Genomic DNA, 12425 nt, shown 5'->3' with positions numbered 1-12425 from the left:
GTTTTGTTATGCTTTCCGTGTACATTTTAATAGTCATTTAGCATATTGTTTTTTTGAGTTCTGCTGACTTTTTATCAGTTCATATAATTCTTCCCAAATTTCTCTTTCATATTCTTAATTTCAGAAAACAGTGATACTGCATTATTTGTGTTGTAGGGAGTGTCTAGTTTTTGCTATTACAGAAAGTGTTACCATATGTATTATGGTGTACACTGAAACTTTCTTTTTGTGGTTAAGCTTGGTCTGTATGCCTAGCAGTGAAATCTCTGGGTCAAGGGGCATGGACACTTCAGTGTCTTTATTTAAATAATTCCAAGTTGCTTTCTAAAATTACTAATTCACAGTTTTACCAACAATGTATAAGTGTGCCTTTCTTTCCATAACCCCTCCAACCACTGATTATTATCATCTTTGCCATTTTTATCAATTTTCTATCTGAGGTGACATCTCATACTATTTTGGATTTGTATTTCTCTGTATTAGTGATCTGGAGCATTCATTCAAATTGTTCTTAATAATTTCCAGTTCTTCTAAAAGAGTAAATCATCTAGGGGTGGCTAGGTGGCGTAGTGGATAAAGCACTGGCCCTGGAGTCAGGAGTACCTGGCTTCAAATCTGGTCTCAGACACTTAATAATTACCTAGCTGTGTGGCCTTGGGCAAGCCACTTAACCCCAATGCTTTGCAAAAAAAAAAAAAAAAAAAAAAGCTAAATCATCTTAAAGATACATTTAGGAAGATTAGGTTGGAGTTTAATGAAAGTTATATTGGAGCAACTAAAAAGAGACAGGGGGTAAAGAAACTAATTAGGCCTCATTCCAGGGGATTTGTGATGGGGTTCAAACAGAGGTAGTGGAAGTCGAAAGAGAGGAATGGATGAATTCTGATCCAAACTCCAAATTCAGTTCCATGGTCAGCTATGTCCAGTGCACTCTTGAGGGAGTCTGATTGGATACAATAGGTGGATAGAGCTGGGTCAAGGACTCCTGAGATATCAAGTCAGTGCTAGGACTTTTTGGTATCTGGAATAGTATTTATGTGATTTCCTGTGCCCGTGGTCTCTTGGGACAGAATTGGGACTAGGGATAGAATAAGGACACAGAAGAACCTTGTCCTCTGGGAGGAGTGTCAACCTCTTGAGGGAGGGGTGGGTCACCCAAATTGGTCAAGGTTTCCCTTTCATCACCCCGTTTATTTTGGTTAAGAAGATTAAGGACCATGAAGGGAGTGGGGAAGGGGGAGGGGAAGGGGGAGAATGAAACTGTTCTGTGCCCCTCTGCCATACTGAAGGGTGCTTCCTATCTGAGAAGCTGGTAGAGCAAGGGGCCTGAAGGACTGGGGACAATGGAAGGGTCCTTTATTTCTGTTCTGTCAGGTATCACCATGTAGGGAGGAGGGGACATTTTCCCCATATGCAAATAGCATTCCCACAAATATTTTTAGGTCTCACGGTGTCAAAGCAACCCACCAATTTTCACATGCCGTGTCACAGGGGCGTGCGGTGTCACCTGCGTGGAGGCCACATACCTGCCGCTCCCCTCCCGTACACCTCCTCTTCCCCCCCCTCCCCCCAGGATGGGAATGGGGACAGCCCGGGCACGCTTGTCGGGTAGTGTTCGGGCATCACTAGGGTGCTGGCTGGCGGGTCTCGGGGACGTGAGGAGCCAGCGCCGGCGAGTTCAGGGAGAGTTCAGCCGCATTGCATTAGGCAAATGAGTCTGGGACCCGGGCCCCGATGGCGATGGGAAAGGGCCGCGGGCCGTGTGCCCCCTGCCCTCCGGCACCCGCGCCCCCACTCTGCCGGCCCTGGCCTCTCTCCCAGCGCGCTCCCTCTGGAGCCCCGGCCCGGCCCCGGGGCCCTGCCCTCTCCTCCCGCTCCCCTTCGGTCCCGCTGGCACCCGCCTGAGAGCCAAGGGGTTAAAGGGGCGGAACCTGGACGGGGCGGGGCCGGGCCGAGAGGAGGGGGCGGGCTGGGCCCGGCCCCGGTGGCCTGCGAGGAGGCTCCACAAGCCCAGGGGGAGCCCGGGCCAGCGGCTGCGAGGAGAGGACTGGGGCCCTGCCGAGGGAGGAGCCGGGCCAGGCTCTCCGCCCGCCCGCGCAGCGGCCTGGGAGGAGGAGGAGGAGGAGGAGGAGGAGGAGGAGGAGGAGGACCCTGCCCTCTCCCCGGGCAGGGCGCGAGCCAGCAGGAAGAAGCGCCAGGGCCCCCTCCCCGCCCCTGCTCCGACTGCCCCCCAATAATCCACTCGGCATCATGAGACTGGGGCCCTCTTGAGGTGAAATTGCTGGACTGAACGGGGGGCCCTCCTGGCTGGGGATCCCCCCACTCCCGCTCCCCACCCAGGACTGGAGTAGCTGTCGCCGCCACTGTGGAATCTGAACTCAGGGACTTTGGGGTGGAGGGCAGCTCCCTGGCCCCAGTCCTCGATGCTGCCTTGGCCAGCGGAATAAGAGAGTGAGTGGGGGGGGGGTCTCCTCGGAGTGCCTCCTCGGTCTTCCTTCTCTCTTTCCTCGCTGGGGGGGGAAGATGTATGAGAGCGTGGATGTAGGGGTGCTCACCCCCAGCCCGAACCCCTTCCTTGTGGTGGATTTTTATAATCAGAGCCGGGCCTGTTTGCTCCCTGAGAAGGGGATTCCCGCCTCCGGCCCCTACTCCACCCCACTCCGGACTCCGATTTGGAACAACTCGAGTCGCTGTAGGTACCAGCCCTCCCTCTTCCTATTGTCGGCTGCCTCTAGGGGCTTGGGATAGGAAGCTGAGCTTTGCGGTGGACCTTCCACTTTTCTGGTCTTTTCTTTCCTTTCCTTCAACTTAGACACCTAAGTGGACAATTCTGCCCCTGCCTCCTCAGTACAGCCTCTTGCAGAGAGAGTATAGGCACCCTCCCCTCCTCCCGGTTTACATTGCCTTTCAATGATTTTGCCGAGAATTAAAAGGGTGATATCAACATGGGAGGGGGCAGAGGCTTACTATCAGGGGGCTGTCATGCCCAGAGGAGAAGGATCTCCCCACCCCCAAACTGGCACCCCCTCCTCCTTCATGGTGACAGCTGCTGCTCCCAATTCATAGCTCACACTTCATTAATGTGGGTGTCAGGGGAGTATGTTGGTGTATGTATTGTTTGGAAAGATGAGGGTGTGCATGAGAAAGAACTTTATTTTAACCTCTCTTCTCTTTCCACATCCACAATGAATCACAGCACCCAGTTGGACTTGGTGGGGATAGACGGAGCCCCTTTTCTTTGATTGTTACCTTTTTTTGTTTTTGAGCATCCTTATTCCCTCCCTTCCAATGGAAGGTGAGAGGATCTCTTCCCTAACCCCTCACCCCAGAAGGGGAGTAAGGCACAGAATTGGGGGAATAATTTGAATTTTTCTTAGGGCCCTCTTCTATCTTAGACCACCTCCCTAATCACCCAGGATATCAGGAATGTGGGGGGGGGCTCAGGTCAGCATGTGGAAGCAAAGTGATTAGGGAAGGTCTTGAAGGTTAGGGAGATGACTAATCCTTTTGTCATTGGGGGGAGTGGTGCTTCTACCTTTCTTTCCAAAGGGGAAAATCAGCTTGTTAGTGTGACACTATAAGGTTGATTATCTCCTGCCTAAAACACTTCCTACCTGTTATTTATCCTTTCTCTTAAGATCATAAGTAGTCTAGACCTGGACTTCAGAGGCCGTCTCATCCAACCCCCTATTTTTTCCATATTATGGGACCCTTTAGAATAGGAGTTCTTAATCTAGGATTCTCAGGTAGTTATCAGATCAACATGAACTTGGAACTTTTAACATTTTGATAACTATTTCAATAGATCTTATTTCCATTGTATTTGTTTTGTGCATTTGAAAAGAATCTGAGGACGTCCATAAGCTTCACCCAAGTGCTGAAGGGGCTATATGACACAAAAAAACAACCAAAAGCTTGATTTAGAGGGGAAGTCTTCCACCATTCTTGGTGGTGAGATGGGTGCTGTGCAGGCTGTGTATTATGTATACACCTGTCTGTGTGTGTGTGTGTGTGTGTGTGTGTGTGTGTGTGTTGTGCCCAGCTGTGTGTCTCTGTGTACAGAGTACCTGGGTGTGAAGGACCTCTCCTGGGGGTTTTGGCTAGATGGGTTCAGATTTCTCCCTCCTCGGGCTTCTTAGGTTTCCCTGAAGGACTGACTGCCTCTCACTTCCAATCCACCCTTCCAGCCTTACCTGCCCATCTCCCCTCCTTTCTTTCTTTTTTAGTCTGGAGAATGGACTTCCTCAGGAGGAAGAAATTCCTGGATGGGGGAAGGACCATACAAATTGGAAAGAAGTGAGAAAGTCCTTTCCACCCATATCAGACTTAGAGACCTACCAGGTCTGGATATGTAGTTTGGCTTGACACTGGCCATCCTGATCTCTGGGTCCAGACTGTGGTCTCCCCCACCCCACCCATCTCTTCTCATTGTTCAGGCCCCTGACCTTTGATTCTTATCCAGGAGGCCAGTGGAGTAGAGGGCTTTGCTTTGGGGATGGGGAGATTGCTTATTGACTTTAGCTGTTTAATGGTAGTAGGGTGGGGACTGGGGTCACACAGAGGAAGAAATGAGAACTCAGGATGAAGTTTCTTCACCACCCCCAATCCCAGCTTCAGAGAAGAAGGTGATCACTGGAGTTCTCTGTTTAAAATTGTTACTCTTCTCCAATGGCTCTTTTCCCATCGTATCCTCCCCCCCAAAAAAAATTGTTGGGGACCGAGTGTCTGTGTTCTCATTGTCATCCATCTTCACTGAAAGCCCCTGGCTAAGGCTGGGTCTTGGACCACCCCAATATCAGTTTCCTTCTCTCTCCTTACTCTTTGACATACCCCATAAATAGAGGTAGATTGTCCCCAAATGGATGGAAAAACTTTATTTGTTGGCTGTCCCAAACTTGAGAATGTTATTCTCTGTCCCTGTGATTTCAGACCCATGTTGTATGCCAGTTATCAGGAGGACAAGAGACTTGAACTTAGTCTTCCTAGACACACTGTGCCCTTCCCCCTTCACTTTCCCAGTTGGAAGAATGTCTGTGGTCAGCTAAGAGCAGAAAGTTGTAGTCAAGAGGACCAGGGACATGGGGGCAGATGCCCTTCAAAGGAAGGGGACAAGCTGTGCCCACAACAGACACAAAGCTTAAAAGACTGGGTAACTCCTGTTATTAGACTGTCCTGCTTCCCCCTTGATAACTGAGAGTTCTCCTTTCCTTTAGATGGGGGAGTGGGAGGAATTATTCAGAATGGGGTGGGGGACTGATGAAAACTTCTGGATTTTTACCTTGCCAAAGTGTATTGGGCTGGTTGTAGTCAGAGCCCTTGGGGACCCCTTACTTATTTTACCCTTGATGAGGGATAAAGATGGCATGGAGATAGAAATGGGTAGAAATGTTGGAGGGACAGGATATTTCTCCCCCACTTCCCTTAGTACTTAGGACTGTTTTATGCCTCTGCCTGCTCCCAGACATCCAAGAATGTGGAGCACGTGGGAGCCCCAGGGAGAAGGGGGAGAGTGTTGAGGGGGGAGAGATGCTTATCTCTCCTAGCCCAGCCAGGCCAGACCTCTTCCGTCCTCCTCCTCCCCCTTTGCTCCCCTCCAATGCACATTTTCACACTCCACTCCCCTCTCTGTCACTGGACTAGGGAATCTGGGGAGGCAACTGGTCCCTGGAGCCCTCTTCCTTGCCCCTTGGGGATTGCTGAAGGTGGAGAATAGGAGAGAGCCAGACTTGGGGTGGGAGAACGAAAGAGAGGGCCTGGCCAAGGGCCCATCCGATTTCCTGCTGATCTTCAGGAAACTGGCCCCTTGGAGGGGTGGGTAGGGAGGTAGTCGAAAGAGGGGCCAGTCTAGGGAGATTCTTTCCTTCAAACCTGAATGGGGAGATGCCCCCTTTCTCCACAGTCTAACCTGTTCTTGGCTAGGAATCAAGATACCTTAGTTCTCTGTTGAGTTCTGGACTTTGATCTAGGTTCTATTCCTCCTTTAATCTCTGTCTTCCCCTTCTGGGGGGGGGGGGGGGTCGAGCTTTGATGCTTAGTGAGAGAGAGTCAGATAGTAAGCTGTTTCTTCCCTGGGGCTGACAGCTCTATGATGTTTCTAGCAGGGAAGTGGTCTCCTGGGTGGATGGAGGTATATTTAAGAATAGAGTGGCCATCAGGACAGATGGATGCAGGTTCTCCCTGCATTCATACAACTGGAGAGAGAAGAGGCAGGGGCCCCCTTAGTTCCCTACACAACCCACATATCTTCCCCTAGGTCCTGTGTATATGTGTGTGTATGTGTGTTATGTGTATGGGGAAGTAGGGTAATTAAGGGGTATAGAAACTGCTAGAGATTGAGGAGCAGCAAGTGGGATGAAGTAGAAGCAAGTCTTTGGCCCTTTAGTTATCCCTTTCTCTTGCTAGTCTGTCTGTTTCTCTCCTCCCCCTCCTTCCCCCAAAGCAATTTTTTCTTTTCCACCAACACCCTCTGGACTTTGCCTTTGCTGCATATTTCTGTTTGGCCTTTGCTTTCCTCATTTCCCCTCCCCCCCATCACTTTTCTCTTCTGAAGTCTCTCTTCCTCTGCTCATTCTCCCCCCCCATCATGTTTCCCTCCCCATCCTCTGTATCCCTACACCTCCCTCTCCGTTTCCTCCAACTCTCCCTGCAGTCACATCATCCTCTTTCATCCATCTCCCATCTCCTTCCTTTTGCTCCCTAAGGTGTCTGTCTGTCTGTCTGTCTGTCTGTCTGTCTGTCTGTCTGTCTCTCTCTCTCTCTCTCTCTCTTTCTCTCTGCCTTTTCTCCCGGGAGAGAAGCAACCGTTTTCTATCCTCCACAGAAAGTGGCACTTGGGGGCTTGGGGGTGGGGTCTGGTCCCCTAGGGGAGGTGGGGCTAGGAGGCCAAAGGCCAGGTGGGGTAGTAGAGGAGGGGTCATCTTCTTTGTCCCCCAGCTTGTTGGAATGGTAGACTCCTGGTCAGACAGTGGGGACCCACACCCCCTTGTCCTTGATATCGCTTCTCCCCCCCCCAACCTCTCTGGGCTGGATTGTCTATTGTTGCTGGTTTGCGTCTTGGAAAAAGTTAGCACAACAAAGGACTCCTTTGTCCAGATCCCCTCCCCCCCAGCCTCCCCCTGGCCCCTCACCCCCCTTTCTAGTTACTCCCCCCCCCCCCAGCAGCTGTTCTCAGGCCTCCCAGTCTGTCTGATTTACTTGTCTACAACTAAGGGATAGTGGAAATGATGAGGGAAGCAGGGTGTAGGAAAGTTTTGTGGGGTGAGGGCCCCCAAGAAATCTAAGTTTTGTGTGCTTTCTGCATTGAATTCATTTGTTGGAGAAACTGAGGTCAAGATGAAGGGACTGAACTCTGCAACCATTAACATTCCAGAATGGGGTGTTTAGGGTAGGATGGTGTCTGGGGTCTTGATGCTTTTCTCTGAGATGATGGTAGGCCCTAGCCAATTGGGCTGGCACAATGCCCTTCTCTTCCATCCTTCTGTTAGCCCCCAGAGAGAAAGCAGTCTATCATTGATGAAGTTGAGGTGGGGGAAGGGGAACGGGAATGGGCTAGTGTCTTCTGTTTCCTAGTACCCAATCCCTTCCCTTGTCATCAAGTATAAAGCTTTGGGAATGGGAGGGAGGACCGTGTGTGTGTGTGTGTGTGTGTGTGTGTGTGTGTGTGTGAGAGAGAGAGAGAGAGAGAGACTTTTGGCAGTTAGCATGTTAAGGGGGTGCCTTGGTAGATAGAGGAATGGTTAGATGTGTTAAAGAATCAGTTTTGAGGGGCTGGAATTCCCTTTACATCATCATATTGGCAAACCACCTCTATTCTACTGTCTGACTTGGTGGGAGGGGCTGGGGGGAAGGTCAGAGACAGGATTGGCACAGAGGAAGGAGGCTGGACACTGACCATTGGATGGTGGTGGTTTGAGAACTATGTTGGATTAGAGAGCAGGTGATTCCAAAGGGTGGGATCGGTGCCTTTTCCTTTTTATCACTGGTGTAGTTTGAACCCCTCCCCCCAACTTCAAGAGTTCCACCAGGGATCAGCTAACCTCAGATATTCTTAAACTCTTTCTCTCCCCTTTCCCATCCCCTCAGAACACACTATAAGACTATAGAGAATCTAGCCTCTGTGTGTACCAGGCCACCTTTCCACCAGGTCATCACTTCCCCATTTGCTAGCAGGAGTTATGGAATGAGTCCTAAACAGTGAAAAGACCAGGAGAGACTGACCGCTGAGTAGACAAGCCTTTTTTGTCCCCCCACCACCCACTTTGGCTTAGGGGCAACACCCTAACACATCTTTTCAGCAACACAAATCTACACGACTGAACTACTGACTGATCGACTGGTAGAGAACCCAACAGGGTCCCAAATCTCTTGACTCCTGGGAAGGGATCCTCCTAGAATCAATGTGAAGGGACCCCTGTCCAAGCCAAGAGCTGAGAGAGAGGATGGAAGATTAGCAGTGTCTCTGAGCTCCTGCTCTACCCCTTAGTTTCCTGGCCAGAAGAGGGGGAGGGAATTGCTTGGTGGGGGAGGGGCCATGACTGCTTCAGGGTTGGGGGGGTAGAGAACGGAAGCAGAGAAAGGAGGGGGAGTGGACTGCCTTTGAACATCCTGTTGACCCCAGTTTCCTCTGGTCCAGACTCAGGCCCTCCCCCTCTTCCCATCTTGCCTTAACTCCTTCCTAGCTCTATGGAAGGAGAGAAGAATTAATGAGAAAGGGTTGCAGCAGGTGATCACTGACCCAATAAGTGATAGAACCTACCACAAACAGAATTTTATCTAACGGTGATGACATCATATAAGGTAGTGTCTGTTTGACTGCTCAGGGTCTGCCTCGTGCCCCCTGGAACTATATGGTCACCGAGGTGTGATGGGGCTAGGGAGAGTTTGAAAGGTGGGGTTCATAAATTATAGATTTTTGAGCTACAAGTTCTGACCCACTGTAGGAAAGACTTGTCTCAGCTAGATATGAGAAAGAATCAGGATTTGAACTCTGACCCTTTTCTTTCTAACCCCATACTTTTTTCTAGTCTGTCATATTGCTTTTGAAAATGGTGGTCATGGTGGTGGGGTCTTAGATGATCTGGATGTTGTGGAATGAGGTTTGAGACCTAGGATTTCTTACCTGTGCTTTCTCATTTTCTCTTGCCAAACTCTTCAGCCATTGAAACTCAGAGCAGCAGCTCAGAGGAGATTGTGCCCAGTCCTCCCTCGCCACCTCCTCTCCCCCGAATCTACAAGCCGTGTTTTGTCTGCCAGGACAAGTCCTCGGGCTACCACTATGGGGTCAGTGCCTGTGAAGGTTGTAAGGTGAGTTGGTGTATCATTCTGCTGCTGAAAGATGAGGGGAAGAGATAACTGAAATACAGAAGATAGCAATAGACTTCCCCCTTCCTTCTTGGTCACAGTTTGTGCCCTTAATAATTTAATTTAGGTGAGGAGATGGGGGTTGGTTGTTTTGGGCTTTGTCCTGTCATTATTTCTTGAGAGAGGATAAGGGGATGAGGAGCAAGTAGGGGTGTTCTGATTTTTAAGGAGAAGGGATGTATAGTTAAACTACAGAGAGTCTATGGGTTTTCCCTTTCCCTCAAACACTTCCTTATACTGCCTCCTGCCCTCCCCTGTGTAAGGACTCCTGAGTCCAAAGTATGGGGGTCTCTCTCCTTACTAAAGGCTGCATTTCCAAGGCTGATGCCGCTGGCTGGCAGGTTGAAAACCCGCCACTGCTGCTGCTGGGGTTACCATGGTGAGCTGGCATCTGACCTGCTCTTGGCAAGAGACCCAAGAGGCCTCCCCCAGCAGCCCTGCCTGAACCCTATTGGAATAACCTGGCAGGAGGAGTGCCCGGTGAGAGGAGGTGTAGAGCTACCCCTTGGGAGTTGCCTGCCCCATTCTCAGAAAGTGCCAAAGCTAGTGGCTTCCCAGGATCCCCCTCCCCCAATGCCAGCACATCTTGATTTCCTATAGCCTCCCAACCACTCACACAGGATCTGTTCCTATCCCATTATTCTAGTTTTGGCCCTTGGAATGGGGAGAGGACAGGTCAGCAATATCCAGTATGGAAGGGTACACCCTCTCTACTGTTTTCCACTTCCCAGGGCCTCCAGCTCCCATAAGAGTCAGACCTGAGAAGTTATATAGCTGAGTTCTCTAACTCTGGGCCTGGAGCAAGTTGTCTATGGACTTGGGGAGAAAGAACAAGGGCAAAGGCCAAGGCCTCAGACGACCTCCCTGTGCTTGTGGGTGTGCGTGAGTGAGAGCGAGTGTGCGTGTGTGTGCGTGTTGAGGGGGTCCTACTTGTGTGCCCATTTCCTTTGTGTGTGTGGCCTCTCTGCCTTCTTTCCAGTCTCTTCTAGTCCCCACCTTTCTCTTTGCCCCCATCTCTCTCTCTGCCTGTTATCCCTGCCTGAGTCCATATTTCAACTGTCCATCTTTCTGCTTTGTCTGTTCCTCTTCCTGTCTGCCTCTTTTCTCCTGCCCACCTGTCTGCCCATCTCCCCATTTCTCTGCCCATTTGTCCATCTCTCTGCCCATCTGCCTATCTCTCTGCCCCTCTGCCCAACTATCTACCTCTCTGCCCATCTGTCCATCTTTCTGTTCATCTGTCCTTCTCTCTGGCTGTCCACCATTCTGCCCATCTGCCCTCCTCTCTGTCCACCTCTCTGCCCATCTCTCTTTCCTTTCGTCCATCTCTCTGCCTGCCTGCCTCTGCCCGTCTGGCCCTCTTCCTGTCTGCCTCTGTTGGTCTCCTTGCCAGCCTGCTGGTTTGTCTCTGCCTGCTGGCCTTTGTGCCTGTATATCTACTTACTCTGCGTCAATCTGTGCCTGTGCCTGCTTGCCAGTGTGTTCTTAGCCACCGGGATTGTGGGCTCTGCCTCTCCCCCCATCTTTACCCCTCCTTGACTCATTAGTTGCCCTGGGGCTAGTTCCTCAGAGGAAAAGAAACTAAGGATGCCAGAGGCTGGAGGGGAAGTGGCGGAAACAGCAGCCTCGCAGGCAGCCATTGGGATTCTCCTCTGGGAGTCCCCTTTCTTGTTGCTGAATCACATTCTCCTGACCCTGGGTCCTGTCTGCCCAGGAAGGTGATGAGAACCCAGAGTGGGGAAGAGATGCTGTCTTGTCTTCACCTAGGCCACAGATGGGGATCTGCCCCTCTTTCCCAACTCTGCTCTGTAGTTGCTGATCTCTGACCTCTAAACACCCCCTCCCCTCCCTTCTTCCAATTCTAGGGCTTCTTTCGTCGAAGCATCCAGAAAAACATGGTGTATACCTGTCACCGGGATAAGAACTGTATCATCAATAAGGTGACGAGAAATCGTTGTCAGTACTGCCGGCTACAGAAATGCTTTGAAGTGGGCATGTCCAAGGAGTGTGAGTGCCACCCCTTGCCACCCTAAGTCACCACAGCTGGCCATCCTGTGACCAAAACCAGGGAGGGCATGGGAAATCTGTGACCTGGGTTTTCCTTCTGGCCCTTGGGCAATAGGAGGAAGTGAGGGCTGAGGGGACATGGGGAGAAGCTGAGTGAGAAGTCCAGTTTTCTGTGAAGGAGTTGTCAGTGAAGGGGAAGGGTGGGTGGGTGGGTGTGTGTGTGTGTGTGTGTGTGTGTGTGTGTGACTTGTTTATATTCTCTGTTTAGTGTCTGATGAGGGACACCTGGGTTCCCTATGTCCTTGGTGGTGGTGGGGGGAGAGAGGGGCTAATTTCATTTAGCACAGTTCTCTTCAGAGGTAGGTATATCAAGGATTTGGGGTCCCAGAGAATCAAGAGCTCTAGGGGAATTCCTAGGGGAGGGGGCAATGGAAGAGAATTGAAAAATCCATTTCTTCTGTTCCTCACTCCCCCCACCCCCTCCACTCCACATCATCTCATATCTGTTCTTCAGAGTCATGAACATGTATTTTGAAAATTTGGGCTGAGCAGAGGGCAGGCTAAAAGGAGGCAGGGCCTGGGGTGGGGGGGGGACCCTCTTGTGTTTGAATCATGGGTGTTGTTATGGCAACCGATGATTGATGATGTCAGAGATAAATGACGCTGACAGAAGCCTCCGTCTGCGTTGGCCGTTGTCATGGAGCCAGAACCTTCAGACTTGGGGGAGGTGGGCAGTGGCAGCAGGACTCCCCTTCCCTGCCCCCAATCCCTAACCCCATATAACATGGGGGCGTGGAAGAAAGATGCATGTACACATGTGTAGAGAGCCTCAGACACACGCAGATAGAGACACACAAATATAGAGCGCCCCATCAATTCCTAGTGGGAGGTACATGAATTCTGGGGGAATAAGCAGGTTTAGTCTACAGTCTTTGGGAAACCCAGAGTTTCCCAGGCTTCAATGTGCCCCAGCCTTAGTGACAGACACTATGTTGGCTTCTGTCGGGGACTGAGCATGCGCTGTCTCCCCTCCCCACCCCTCCTGTCCCCCTCCCCCCCAC

The 12425-nt window shown here is 51.0% G+C and overlaps 1 protein-coding gene across 6 annotated transcripts in view; it reads left to right on the top strand.

Moving 5' to 3' along the window:
* RARA (retinoic acid receptor alpha) overlaps nucleotides 1–12425 on the top strand; it is a 54852-nt gene that overhangs the window by 33986 nt on the left and 8441 nt on the right. For 4 of the 6 annotated variants that reach the window (XM_074223978.1, XM_074223977.1, XM_074223979.1 and 1 more), the window contains 2 exons: nucleotides 9155–9303; nucleotides 11223–11364. In XM_074223978.1, the coding sequence (XP_074080079.1) occupies nucleotides 9155–9303; nucleotides 11223–11364 (291 nt within the window). The other 2 variants (XM_074223982.1, XM_074223980.1) reach the window with 2 other exon arrangements.

Source organism: Macrotis lagotis, chromosome 2 (genome assembly GCF_037893015.1).
Source record: "Macrotis lagotis isolate mMagLag1 chromosome 2, bilby.v1.9.chrom.fasta, whole genome shotgun sequence".
Lineage (NCBI taxonomy): Eukaryota > Metazoa > Chordata > Mammalia > Peramelemorphia > Peramelidae > Macrotis > Macrotis lagotis.
The sequence above is the reverse complement of the archived record's forward strand: the minus strand, read 5'-3'. Positions and strand labels throughout refer to the sequence as shown.